The 14,328-nt window shown below is 35.8% G+C and overlaps 1 protein-coding gene across 9 annotated transcripts in view; it reads right to left on the reverse strand.

Annotated features, from left to right (window-relative positions):
- Positions 1-14,328, reverse strand: part of LOC113109879 (opioid-binding protein/cell adhesion molecule homolog) — a 57,863-nt gene that overhangs the window by 13,881 nt on the left and 29,654 nt on the right. For 2 of the 9 annotated variants that reach the window (XR_003293020.1, XM_026273697.1), the window contains exons 3-5: positions 8,950-9,081; positions 8,185-8,305; positions 7,403-7,554 (exon numbers count right to left, since the gene is read on the reverse strand). Coding sequence is in view for 8 of the 9 variants with exons in the window: in XM_026273697.1 (XP_026129482.1) it covers positions 7,403-7,554; positions 8,185-8,305; positions 8,950-9,081 (405 nt within the window). In the remaining variant the exon portion in view is untranslated. Of the gene's footprint in view, positions 1-72; positions 1,537-1,828; positions 1,907-7,113; positions 7,150-7,402; positions 7,555-8,184; positions 8,306-8,949; positions 9,082-14,328 lie in introns of those variants that run through there. The other 7 variants (XM_026273691.1, XM_026273690.1, XM_026273692.1 and 4 more) reach the window with 7 other exon arrangements.

The raw sequence follows: 14,328 nt of genomic DNA on the forward strand, positions 1-14,328 counted from the left end.
CTTTGGAAAAGCATGAGGGTGAATAAATGATGAGAGTTTTAATCTTTGGCAGAACTATTCCTTTTAAATAAAAAAGGGAAACATTACGCATACATCCTATCAAATATAGCAGAAAAAATAGAGAAGAAAATCGCAATATAGATTTGAGGTCAACACCAACTTTAAATCAATTCTCTTTTTTTTTTTCTAGAATACAAAGGATGTCTGGACATCTGATGAGATGAGATCTGATGAGATGATGAAGGCCAACGAGTCTCGTCTGCTTTTTATATAAAGCACAATATTTAGACATCAGATTTCACAATGAGAAACTGCAATGAGCTGGTATCTACCATAATACCAGTTGAGAAATAAATTACACAGCTTCAGAAAAAGGGAATAACAAAAAATAGGAATCGCTGCATTGTATTAAACAGTTTCACAATTTTAGTAAAAACAAGTGTGCATATTTTCCCTTTGTACAAGTTATATATATGCATATACATACAGAGATGTTAGCAGGAACAACGTGTTTAAATAATGAACATTTAAGCGCCCGGTTTGGTTTGTATAACTCTGGACAGAATAATAATAATTAAATCTATTGTGGCAACAAAAATAAAACTCTGCGTGTATTAGCAGATTGCTCTTTGGGCTTTCAAATTAGATTCAATAAGTTTGCATTAGGCCTGCAACAAAGCTCCAAATGCATGCTTCATTTTCCAATTTCAATTCATACATTGCCATTCCATATATACTAAAATGTTTCCAACATTTGATTTATTACTGTGTGATGTAAATAAACCCATTTAATATACAGCTTTTATATGGTTCTGCATAGTCCAAGTGTCATTCTGGTCATCAAAACATAAAAATAAAAACTAAATGATTTGTACTGCATTGTTTTGTGTGTGTTAAATGGTAAAATAAAGATTAGAAGTACTCAAAAAATATGTTTGCGTCTTTTTTGCTGCTTATTTTGCTCGGCTGTACAGTTATGATACAGTAAAAATATAGCGACAATAAAAAAAAAAAAGAACAAAATGGAGACATACGCCCTTCCTTATCGCATGCCGTTGACTTGAATGATTTACTCCCCAGTCGCACTGTATTCTGTATGAAATCTTAAGGGTTACAGAGTTAAATTAAAATGAGAGTCACAAAAATAAATTATATTAAATATTTCAAATTAAACATGCCTCTCTGTCATTTGCTTTTAGTGGATACAAACTATATTCAGTGGGGCAAAACAGTGTGACAATTAGCAATGTAAGAGAAGTTACATTATTAAACTATTATAAACAAAAGGAATGCATGATTACATTATTAAAAGGAAGTACTTGGGTACCCCATGCACATTTTTGGGCATTTTCGGTAACCCATGCACGCTTTGTGACTCCAAGATGAGAGCGATGTCACACAAACTGATCTTTAGCCACTGGAAACATGTTCGGCATCAAAACTTGAGCAAGAGTTGTAGAAGTACGACGAGAAGTAGACAGGTGGGAGTGAAGACGGTTGACGTGCCGCTGTTGCCATCCTGAACTGCTCCGGGTCCTAAAGCGGTGAAAAGATTCACACGTGTCAGTGCTGTAAACCGCCTGGTTTTCATTCCTCAGACTGTCTGTAACATGGCATGAACTCTTGTGTAGGACGCTCACCTACGCATCTGCAACTTGCTTAATATCATCTTTCATTCATTGTCAGCTGTCAAGCATTTTCTAGCTTTACAGCGCTAAACCGCTATTTTCTAGTCAAGTTAAAATCTATGTTAGTATATTATAGCATCTCCTATTTGTTGATGAGTTTGTAGTGGTTAGTAGTATTTAGTAGCTTGTGTATCACAAACCTTCCAACAAATCATTGTTTTCAAAGGTGGTTTGCTCTAAATCGGATGAAGTCATTTCTAAAACTGAAGCCGTCTCCGCTAAAAGAGAGATTATATAATAAAACACTTTATAGAAAAACACAGCATGGAATATGAACTCACTATAGTACATCATTCCCATTGGTGCTATTAGGCACATATTTAGTCTAAATGAGATGTTGCCTAAAAATAATAAAGTCAATCTAGAGTATTCTGGCATGGTTCTGCTGGCTCCCATCTAACTGGGACGAAAGCGCTCCAGCTCGGCAGATTAATGTCTAAGCGAGGGTCTTTAGTGGTCACATTTGTAACGTAGGAGCATCTGTTCTTCTCATTTCAATGCAGCACATCCAGTCTCCCTGTGCTCTCACCGTTATTACCCTACTGTACGCCAGATCCTTGACCAGTCAACCGCCGAGGTCAGCCGTAATTGCAGTTGCTTATAAACAAGATAATCAATGGAGGTGCAGTTTAGGATAGACACCGAGTGGTTGAACTAGGTATTGCAGTCCAAATTCAAAATATTGGAGAGGGTTTTTTTCATCCTCAGAATTGACGCACATGCAGGTTGCCAGATTGACGACAGAAACAAGAACGAGCACTTGACGATGAATCAAATGAAATGTGCTGTGTTTTCCTCTAACTGTTCTGCTTAACCAGATCACTAAAGCAGAGGAGTAGAACAGATGCTTCACTTGCCGTACAGACAACGATGTGTGTTGTCTTAGTAAAAAATGGAAATGAGAAAGTATGTATTAAGTATGGCAGTCTGAGGAAAACTATTGTGCTCGTATTCTGATGTGATGCAATATTTAAATAATAGTCCAGGGAATAATTTGTAATAATACAAAAAGCAGACATTATTATATTATAAGAATATATTATACATATTTTATTGTTGTTAAATACTGTTCAAAAGCTTGAGGTCTGTACGAATGTATTTAAATAATAATAATACTTTGATTCTGCAAGAATGGCTTAACTTGATCAACTTAACTTGACCTTTTTAACAAAACTAAAAACACATTAAAAAAGTATATATATGAAAAAAACATGTTCCTTTTAACTTATGATCAAAAATCCAACTCTGACATCACAGGAATAAATCAATTTTTTAATTAAAAAAGAAAATTGCTACTTTTAATGGTAAACATATATCTCAATATTACAATTTTACTGTATTTCTGCAGCAGTAAACCAATGCAGCTTTGGTATACAAAAGACAGTTCTTTCAAGAATATTAAAATTCATACTCATAAAAAAATTTACCCCAAACTTTTGAACAGCAGTACATATATCTTAATGGTTGTACCACAGTAAAATGTGGTTTTGTGACATTTAGCTCTGTATTATAGCTAAGGAGGACACAGTCGCTAGTTCTCATTGGGTTGCAATTGCTTTTACCGTGTCATCAGGTAAAGTTTTTGTCAAATACTCTCATGAAATTAAAATATGGTAGCAACACGTTCAGACAAGTTTAATGTTGAAATACCATATGTTTGTATATTTATATTAAAGGGCTAGACTCTCTAGTCAACTACTCAGTTAGCTCTGCGAATGGCTTTTCTGTGATTCTGAGTCAACTACTCACCGATCTCAAATCACATAATCAGCTGCGTTTACTCAATAGAACGCCACAGTTGGGTTCCAGAGAAGAAATCCCGTTCATTTTCTCCATTGGGAAAATTGATTTTTAACATATAATCCTTTCAAGCAACACCTACCATACTCTCCAATTGATGAAATCCATCTATACAGGTAACACGTCTGTGTGATTCCAGCATCTTTAAAATGTATTAATTAATAACTGAAAAATCATGTTCGATAGCCACATTCTCAGTGAAGAACTACATTACTCACAATCCTCCTTGGATCTACCCTTCAGAGAACTATGGTTACCATAGAAATGAGATCCAAGGCGAAAGAGCTCATTAACAACCACACACTCCCATGAAGCATTGTGAATGGTGTAAAGATATACTCTATTTATTTATGTATTTAAAAACATACATTACTTAATCAATAATAGAATGTATACATAAAACTACTATGTCAGTGCCAGAGTTTGAATCCCTCCTCATGGAAATGTTGCGATCCTGACCCTGATAATGTGTAAATGATGCATCATGTTCCTTTATAATCCCACACACACTTCTCTGAATGCTGTATAAACTGTATAAATACTATAAGCAAGTGTGAGGTGTCTTTTTACACCATTTATCACAACGCGAGGAGAATGAGTCTGGCAGTGGAGATATTTACAGTATCATAAGCTGCATGGGATATATATTCTTGTTATTGCATGTCTATGCTGAAAAAAGTGCTGTACGAAGTGTAGACAACTTCACTGATTAAAATGGAAGCAGTCTATTTGGTTTGGTGCTGTTATTTGGCTGATGGATGAATGGCATGTGGCATGTTATTTAATGTACAACACAACAGACTAGTCTACTGCTTTTTCTGGCCAACTCGTCAATTAGTAAAATAACAGTAGTCATGCAATCCCTAGTTTACACATATACACAAACAAATGGGAAGTCTCATATTGAAAAATACTTTTTTTCACTCTTGGTTGGAACAGAAGTTTGAATCATCTTTTTCACTTCATGTTTGGTGTGAACGCTCACTGTCAGAGAGCGCCAATATTCAGTCCCAACAAAATAAATGTTATGTCAGGGTATTAGCACTGATGTCTATTAAATCTTTCTCTTTGATGGGCCTTTTAGACTCAAGTCTAATTTCCCCTGGATTTCGGAGAGTACGGTAGGCTTTCTTTAGGGACAGCCATCCAATTATTCTGCAGCCACAGCTTAGAGTAAATCCTGCACAAGTGTAATTATACTAATGTGAGGTTCTCACAATCAAATTCAATGCAATTAATGACTCTCCAGAGAGGACATGGTTACCAATCCCACACTTTTTTTTTTAGGCCAGACAGTGGAGAAATGGTGGCCAGGACAAGATTTCTATTCTTGGCAGAGAAGAAATATTAAAGGACAATGCAAGGACAAATCAGTAACGACCATCAGCAATAACATATGCAGGTGAGGAACAACCCCTTACAAAAAAGTAGGAAAGACCCATGGCAATTATAACACATACATTATCAATTACAAAGAAGTTTGAGCGGTATTTATTGAGCGTAAGTAAAGACTCTCTGCCTGAATAAAAGTGTATTGGTTTATCAAAAAAATAAAAAGATTTTGAGGTTTAAAGTAGAATATATATATTTTTTTAAATGACCGATTGTAAATTAAAAGTTTTGCTCATTTTCTCACATTTTATCTCAACACTGAGATCCACAACCTTTGTTATGAAGAAAGAAAAAAAAAACTTTGAGTGCATTGAAGAAAAATCCAATCTTTAAAACCTGTAATGAATATTATTTCTATGTAGTTGTTCTTGAGTTAGCAGATAGTCAATGTATCTGAATAAAACATTTCAAATAATGTAGGACTCAGTTTGACCTCTGCTTTTAAACTTTAAAAAAAATATCATTCAACATAGCTAAAAGAATCAGTATCATATAAAACTATGACTTATTTAGTATTGAATGATATTCCTTTAAGTTATTCAGGAATCAGAGTGTGCACTGCAACTTCTATTCATCAACAGAATGTGTATTAGCTGCAATTTTAATATGACTTGTCTGAAATTCAATATGATTTTTCTCTATGCATGTGCATCAATGGCAACATAACTGCTGGCATATTCATAGGTTTGATACCACAAGATGGACAAATTGCAGTAGTCAGTGTAAAATGTAAAAAGTTAAATTGACGAGGTCTCTCTTACTGTGGCACTACAATGGTTAATTGGGTTGATATACTGCATTTATAAAATAATACGGTCAGATTTATGTACAATCTCAAAAAAAAAAGGTATAAAAGCTGTCACTAGGCCTGTACCTTTTCAAAATGTAAACCTTTGGACATAAAATTTACATTTTAGCACTTAGTACAAATTTAAACCTTTTAAAAAGTACTGGCCCAATGACAGCCATTGTAGAGTGTACCATAAACCATTGTGTACTACCATGGTTTATAAGTCCAGGTAAGACCATGGCACTTTTTTGTAAGGGGCAAATGTACATTTAAAGTGATTTATAGTTCAGCCAAAAAGAAGAATATTTGTCATCAATTTCCCCCATCATGTTATTCCAAACCGCTATTACTTACTTCTTTGGAATGATACATTGGTTCTTTTCCATGCTACTGTAATGAACAAAAACTGACGATTTTAGGCTTTCAAAAAGGATGCAAAAGTACTTAAAAGTATCAGAAAAGTAGTCCAATAAATCATGTGTTATATTTTTTGTTATGTTCCAGTGAACTGTTAACCACTGCTAGATTACTGTCAGTGAAAACTTGAGAAGCGGATCAGTCCAATTCAAATGATTCCATCAGTATTATTTTGAAAATTCAATAAATTGATTCATTAAAATGTCCAACATTGAGCATCACCACTGTTCTCCAACTACTGTATAACTTCAGAAAACTTAGACTTCAGCGCATGAGTCATATGGACCACTTTTACGATACGGTCATGCTGCTTTTCTGTCCATTTTCACTGTAATTACACTGTTTAGAGAACAGTATTCCTTTTTTTATTTCTGTTCCACAGAAGTATGATTGCAAGTAAATGATGACAATTTTCATTAAGGTACTTTTCTCATCAGCTGAGAAATAATGAATTGCTCACAATTCAACAAACATCAAAAGACATCATATGATGCAGACATGTACTTACAAACAGCGGATGAGAGCATGCATTGACATAATGAAGCCATGCCATGGTGGAGGAAGGTAAGAGAGGAAAGAAAGTGACAGAGGAGAAAGAAAAACATGTTTAGGCTACAGAAAACAGAAACCCATTCATCAACCCACAGTGACTGAAGGCAGATTGAGGCATGTCAGTACCCCGCCAATCCCAGAGCGCCAATTCAGACTGTCACTCAATGTGCTGAATATATTATTGACATTACAAAATGGGATTTTAAGCTAATAACCCTCTTAATAGGAACAGCTAGTGGCCAATTTACAATCTGACAATCACATTCTGTCAGACGAGCCACGACAATTATATTACCCTGTTCAAATCAGGGAAATGTTGTGAGCCACCCTCGCCGACAAACTTGAGTGCCGTATCAACGACTTGGCCTTGTCACATTGCGGTTGATGTGAAAATAACCATGTTTGCATCTTCTTTGCTTATTAAATACGCTGGAACATGCTTTAGGAGGCCACAGTCCCATGCAGTCTACTAACCTTGCAATAGCGTCGAACTAGTGGGTTCAATTATTTCTACATCAACAAAAACAAACACAAAAACATGAATCAAAAGCAAACGAAGGAGAATCCTGAGATGAAAATCTCAAAGATTAATAGCTGAACGGGTCAGAAACTACCAAAGGAAAATTCATAGTGTTTACAGGAACGTTATCAGCTTGAAGGTCTGCTTTTGTACAGCATTTTTTTTAATCTTTTTTTTTTTTTACAAAAGCTTAAGGAAAAAAGTGACTTTTAAGTTTAACCCAAAAATAATTGTGACTCTTACCATACAGGATGATGCTTGTGTTAGCGCTCCCAAGTTTGTTGGTAGCAACGCAGGTGTAATTGCCATAGTCTGCCTCGGACACGTTGAAGAATGTCAGCTTTGAAAATGCTCCGGCATCCTCGATCTCAATGCCATCAAAGCCATTGAAGATCCTGGGAAACAGTCAGCAAATGGGGAGACTTGAATCAGCCTGGCCTTGTTTGTGCTACATCAGAGCTTGCTTTGAAGCTAGAGGTCACATTTATGACAGCATCAACATTTTCGGACACAGATTGTGGCTGGCCTGGATACATTAAAAAGAGGCAAAACTGCAAGATTGTATAACTGGCAGTGGCACACAGAGGGACACGCACACATGCGCTTCTGCACATTTAATTATGATACAACATTGTGACAACTTATTCTTCACTTGACATCAAAGACAGTTTGAGAGAACATACTGAGACACATTCCAGCCAAAGGCACTCAAGTATTTTGCTGTTAAAAAAAGTGAACAAATGACAGTACATCTAGTCAGCCATGTACAACTAATGAAAATATTTGTCCTTCAACTCACAATGTCAATTCCAATATTATACATCTGACTGATATACAGGAAATATAGAACACTCGTTAAGAAATAGCTGCTACTGTACACATCTAGCAAAAAAGAAACCGTAAATTTGAAAGAGAAAGAGAAATTACAGTGTACACAAACACACACAAGTGTTAAATTAAGGTTATGGTTTTATCCCAAAGAAAGGAACAGATGAAGCAGAATATCCTGAAGTGATATGCCATACCTCCTGTCATCTCTGTACCACTCAAAGTCTGCCTCGGGTACAGCATCTGCCTCACACTGCAGGACACCTCTCTGACCCAGGGTCACGCCAACATCTCTGCCATCTGAAACACTGGGAGGGTCTAAACACACAAAACCACATAAAGGATCTCTGTAAGGGACTGTTAGCGAGTGACCACCATAATGCAACTTCAAACAACAAACAAACAAAATGAAATATCATTTGTACACAAAGCGGGATCCAAAGTACACTATTGGTCATTCTTTTATTTTGCATTTCAAGACATTTAATTACAAATTATATTATGGTTTTATATTTATTTATTTATTCATTTATTTAAATAAAATCCTAAAATGTCTGTGTATTAACATGTTTGAATAAATAAATTACAAATACAATTTGTACACAAAGTGGGGTTCAAAGGTCTTGAACTTTTGAACTTTTGTTTGGCATTTTAAAGACAAGTCGCTACACATTATATTATCATTTTATATTTATTCATATAAACTCATTCGAAAGTTTACAGGTTTAAACAAATAACAAATTAACGTTTTGTTCGTAAAGTCAGGTTCAAAGGTCTTCAGATTTAATGATGTTTCTGTTTCATTAAGACATTTCATTAAAAAAAACTATTTATTTATTAAATTATTATTATAAATGTATTTATTTTTGATTAAACAAATATTTATAATTTACTTATAAAAAAAACATGCAATATAAATTGTATATGTGTGTAATGTTGATTTAAATTCACAAGAGACTTACAGTTGACCGTGAGCTCAACAGTCTGTGTGTCCACTGCAATGTCGTTGGCTGCGGTGCATTCATACACTCCTGCTCTGTATCTGCTGATGAATGGAATCTCCAGAACCTCACTGTCTGAGCTTAGGCTGTCATCTGAACAAGAAAACATTAAAATATGACTCATGTCATGATCTGTATTAAAGCTCTCAAAAGAGAGATGGGTTGTCTATGAATCCTCAAAACACAACTACAACAAAAACAAATAACTTGATTGGTTGGATTCTAGATCCTGAAACAGCAATGTGTTACTTGGGTAAATCACATCATGCTGCATGTGTCTCTATCACTGAAGAGCTAAAATGCATCTGATTTCCCAGTACTTTGTTTGGTTACAATAAGCCACACTGTAGAGCATGCTGATGCTCTTCTTTGCAAATTCAAACCTCATCTTCCCTGAAATACTGATGCTCTGATGTATTTATAGTCATTTGTGTCCTATTGTGGGAGAAGGCGACACTAGAGATATGAAATTCAATTCAGATATGAGACTCAGTCTCAGCACAGCTGCTTTGAAGTGTTCGCATACACACCGGAGTCAAACTGCTAAAACATACAGCGCCTTTTCATGTTCATGAAACCCAGAAGAGGGGAAAAAAACGTTGGTGGAAAGGGATACATGCGATGCAGTTCTCAACATCAAGTGGTAATACGTGGTTGACTTAAATAAATAAATATCATTCCCAATGTAGTTTCTGACAGCAAAATAACACACTGGATTCACTTAAGTATGTTCTGAAAGACAATGTCTTACACCTGGGAGAGGCTGTTAACGAGAAAGTAAGAGGCACTTCCTTTAACCTGATGAGGAGTGTCAACAGAGCGCTCTAGAGAAAGAAGCTCATTACCGTTCAACACCATACACAACTCGCTGCACTGAAAAGCAGCTTGAAGTCTATACTCAAAAAGGCACTTGTATAATTTTATTGTTGCATTGTTTAAAAAGATTACTTTTAAAATTCAAACAATCAACTACACCTTCAAAACTAACCAATTTGCAAACTGAGCCACGGAGGGAGAGTTTCTTCTTCATTCAATATGTTCCTTTTGATGTTTCCAACTGAATGTTGATGTTGTAAGCTTTAGGAAAAGCAAACCACTGTTTGATACCTGGTCCAGCAGAAAAGAAATGAGGTGCTTTGGCATCAGGTGCATTGTGGACTGTCTTCCATCAAAGTGAAGATTGACAAAATGGGACCGTTTATTTCCATCAGGGGTTTTGGGTTTCACGGCTGTCATGGAGGATTGTATCAACGCGGAGTACTTGAAGACTGACATCTGAGGTTTTTATTTCTTCATCAATGCACATTCATTATACATGTCTTACATAATGCAACCGCTTTTGTATATTCATGGCCCCCCATGGCATTATAAGTATCAGTCAATAATACGCCCAGGGTTTGATTTGAGATATTATCACAAGTTAAAATCAAATGCCTCTTGAGCTATAATGGTACAAGTATCACACCGGGTGTCATAAAAAATAGAACAAGCGGCAACCCAACTCTATTAATGGAGAAACCAAAGCCAGAGAAATAAAGCAGCCTGCCCTCCACAGTCACATCCTCAGACGGCATTCTCAATGATGAATACTGCAGACAAAAATGACAGCAGCTTTATGAAATCTCCATTTGCAATCCGACTGCAATCCAAAGTTACACAATGGACACTTTTGTATAGAACTAATTACTTTGTGAAAGTTTTTCTGTTAGTGCCATCATATTTCATCCAAAATATTTAGTTAGTGTTGGCTGAGGCTCTTAGTAGAAATGGAAGCATATATCCACAGATCCAAGTTATTAAACTATCAGTACTTAAAGGTATAGTTCACAAATAAATAAATAAATAAAAGAGATTTACAACCCATTTTTGAATCAATCAAATGTGATACAGCAGTATTATAGAGCTGAAGGTGTACTTGGCCCAATTTTTTTTATTTCTATACCATACAATAAAAGTCAGTGGGGTCCAAAACAACATTGCACTATAATGGCTTTAAATATAGGGACAAGGAAAAACAACAACCCATTTTTCAAAATATTTGCATTTCAAATCTGATATAATACTTCTATAGTTCACCCAAAATTTAGTTTTTTTTGCGCATACTATTAAAGTAAATTATAACTTATTATTATTATATATTATTATTATATCATCTGCGGTTATGAATGCAATTTTGCATAGCTTGTCAGAGAACTTATGCTCTGTGTAGTAATTGCTACTCCACCTGAAAGCAGGTGATGAAGATTTACTGCTAATCACAGAACTGGCTTTACGGACTAGATTTGATTAATCGTGGAACCCTAATTTAAATAATAAATAATTCAATACATAAATACACTCAGACATATTAAAAATATCTTATTTTGTGTTCAAAAAGAAATTACCATATTTTTCGGACAATAAGTCACACCTGAGTATAAGTCGCATATGTCCAAAAATACGTCATAATGAGGAAAAACACATAAGTCGAACTGCACTATAAGTCGCATTTATTTAGAAACAAGAACCAAGATAAAACATTACAAGATAATAACATTATTTTTGGACTGATGCAACTTATACTCAGGTGCGACTTATAGTCCGAAAAATACGGTAATCTGTTAATACTTTTGGGCATTAATTTAACAATTAAAAATTTCTTAACTGAGTTTTTTCCAGGCCAATCTATTATTGTTGTATCAATTGTTTCAGAAAATCAGCCCTGAAATCGCATGTGAAAAAGTGATACTTATGTTTCTTGTCACTCAGACAGTCTCCCCCTGTCAAATAAGATGTCTAGAATAAGATGCAAATTGGATTGAACACATATTGATATTCAAAAGTCTGACTATATAAAATAGCAGGCAAACATAATCTGGAACTAATCTACGAAACACTGTTTTAAATTCACCATTCTAGAACTATCAGACTTTCCTAGACCTCTAGCTGAAGTAGCTCAGCCCAGTATAAGTGTAAAGCACTGCAGCAAAGCAGAGAGCATGGAACTAATACCGCAGAGCTGTTGTACACACACATACACACAAAACCCCAGAGAGAAGGAAAGCAGAGTTGGGCAAGGTGCTGAATCAATCCAGGCACAGCTGAATGTGTCCTCTTACGAGCGACAGATTCTCTGTCTGATCCCTCCAGAGCAGCGGGGCAGGAATGCCATTACCGCACCACCTGATTTCCTCCGCCAGACACCAGATCTGCCTACATCAGAGGTCACCAATTTTGGTGCATGATACAGTGGGTTGTTTGATTAGTTATGGCTATAAAGACATTTATATCCAGGTAAGTGCCGCATTGTCGGTTGAAGAAGAATAATCTGTTTATTAATTTTGAAAACAAAAGGCCTATTAACTGACATAAAAATACAGACTCGACTAGTGCAAAACCTTTATTATCTGCTTGAGGAAAACAAACACAGATACTGTGAGTCACACATATGCCCTCCAGACATTCTTTGGCTTTTTTCAGCTGAGATTCTTCTCAGCAAAGATAATGCAGTTTGACTGACTTGCTTTGATTCCAGCCATCAAATATCATCAGTCCTTCGGTTTTTGTTTGACTTAAAAATGCAAATTGAAAGCCACATCTGTTACTAATGCTTTAAAATGCTTTTGTTTGGGCAAACGAGTGCAAATGTGTTTGCGCTACATTTGTATTCAGTATATCAGCGCAAAAAAAAAAAACACCCACAATCCAATCCAACCCAGTCACCTTCTAAATGTGCTGAAATATATTAATTAGGTTGTTGTTATTCTCTCCGGCTTAAATGCATATGCAAAATTGGGTGTTTTGGTAAATTCGTCTCTTGAATGGAGACTAGATGGAACAGCCGTCTGTGTTTGATTTGAAAGACAGATAATACAAGCTTGAATGCGACTGAAAAGATAAACACACAGCAGAGTACATTAGCATGGGGTAGTTTGCGGTTCCACAAAGTAGTTCCCATATCCACATCTTTCTAAACCCCCGAGGCCATTGCTCAGCAGAGAAACACCATAACCAGATCCGACCAAAGTAAAATCAATCTATAACCCCACTCCAAATGCATTCATTTCACTCCGTTTCTGTCATCTAAAAAAAAAACCCTTTCGAAAATAACTAGAGTCAGCACAGGACCAAGTAAGGGTGGAGGGTGAGAGAAAAATAGTGAGCGAGATCGGCAGAGTAGAACTGTATTAGCAGTTAGGGCTAGTGCTCAGAGGATCATTTGGTCCCTGAAATGAGCTGCCGAACCCAAACACACAGCAGCATCATTACATAGATGGTTATAAACAGGATTAATGCAATCACAGCTCAATAAAAACCTCAAGCAATGTGCTCCACACAATGTGCTCTTCACTGAGCCAAAACCCTAATTCGCACTGATCTAATAGAGGAGTGTTCGCTCCTGGGACACAGGCACTCATTAAAAACAATGTTTATTCAAGTCGATTAAACAGCAGCAATGATAAATTAGCAACATTATTGACGCTATTCCTCACCCAAAGGTAAAACAACGCAGTAACACAATAACACGTTTACTCTTCTCATACCCACAATCCAGTTCACATGCCGCTTGCTCTGATCTTTAGCCCAATGGGTTTTACAAAGACAGAGAGAAATAGGGGATTGGGAGAATATGCCTTTTTGAGTGTTGAAAAAAATCAGTAAACAAGCCTTCCCACCAAAGGGTTTTGCTCTGATCACATGAAAGAAAGACCATGCACAGCCTGCAAATGATTCATTCAAGTGTGTAATACTGTATGTCTATTAAACAGCCTCAGGGGATAATAACATTAATATATCATCTTTATAGTTTCTTTTAAGCATAAACACGCGTGGAAGGCAGAAAATTGGCTGTTTTCCACATCCTCCACACATACTGAAGGGTGTGAAGTAGTTTGAGAAAGGCAACTACTGCAATGAAAATAAAATAGTTTTTACCCCCAGTAAATTACATGCAATTATTTGAGTAAATTTGGGGCGAGTTGGAAAATAAACTGGACAGATCTATTGTACATTCAAAGGAAAGCCTTTGAACATTGAAATATATTGACAATGTGCCAGAGAGATGTGCTGCTGTAATTGCTGCAAAAGGTGGACATAACAGTACGATTCATTCATCCGATATTTGTTGTGCTCAGAGGAACCATCTGCATAGACAATTTTCTAACAATTTTGGCCACCACTGTATATTGTAAGAAAATACTTACTGTATGATACAGCATATTGTGCAGTTTTGCTTCTTAAGTCAATTCCTCTAACGTTTAAATATTTTACTGAAAAAAAAACATTAATGAAAAGTACATTGCATCATTGGAAAGGTATCTTTACAGTTTGCAAAGAAAAAGAATAATAATCTGGATTTCT

This window comes from Carassius auratus, chromosome 10 (assembly GCF_003368295.1).
Source record: "Carassius auratus strain Wakin chromosome 10, ASM336829v1, whole genome shotgun sequence".
Classification (NCBI taxonomy): domain Eukaryota; kingdom Metazoa; phylum Chordata; class Actinopteri; order Cypriniformes; family Cyprinidae; genus Carassius; species Carassius auratus.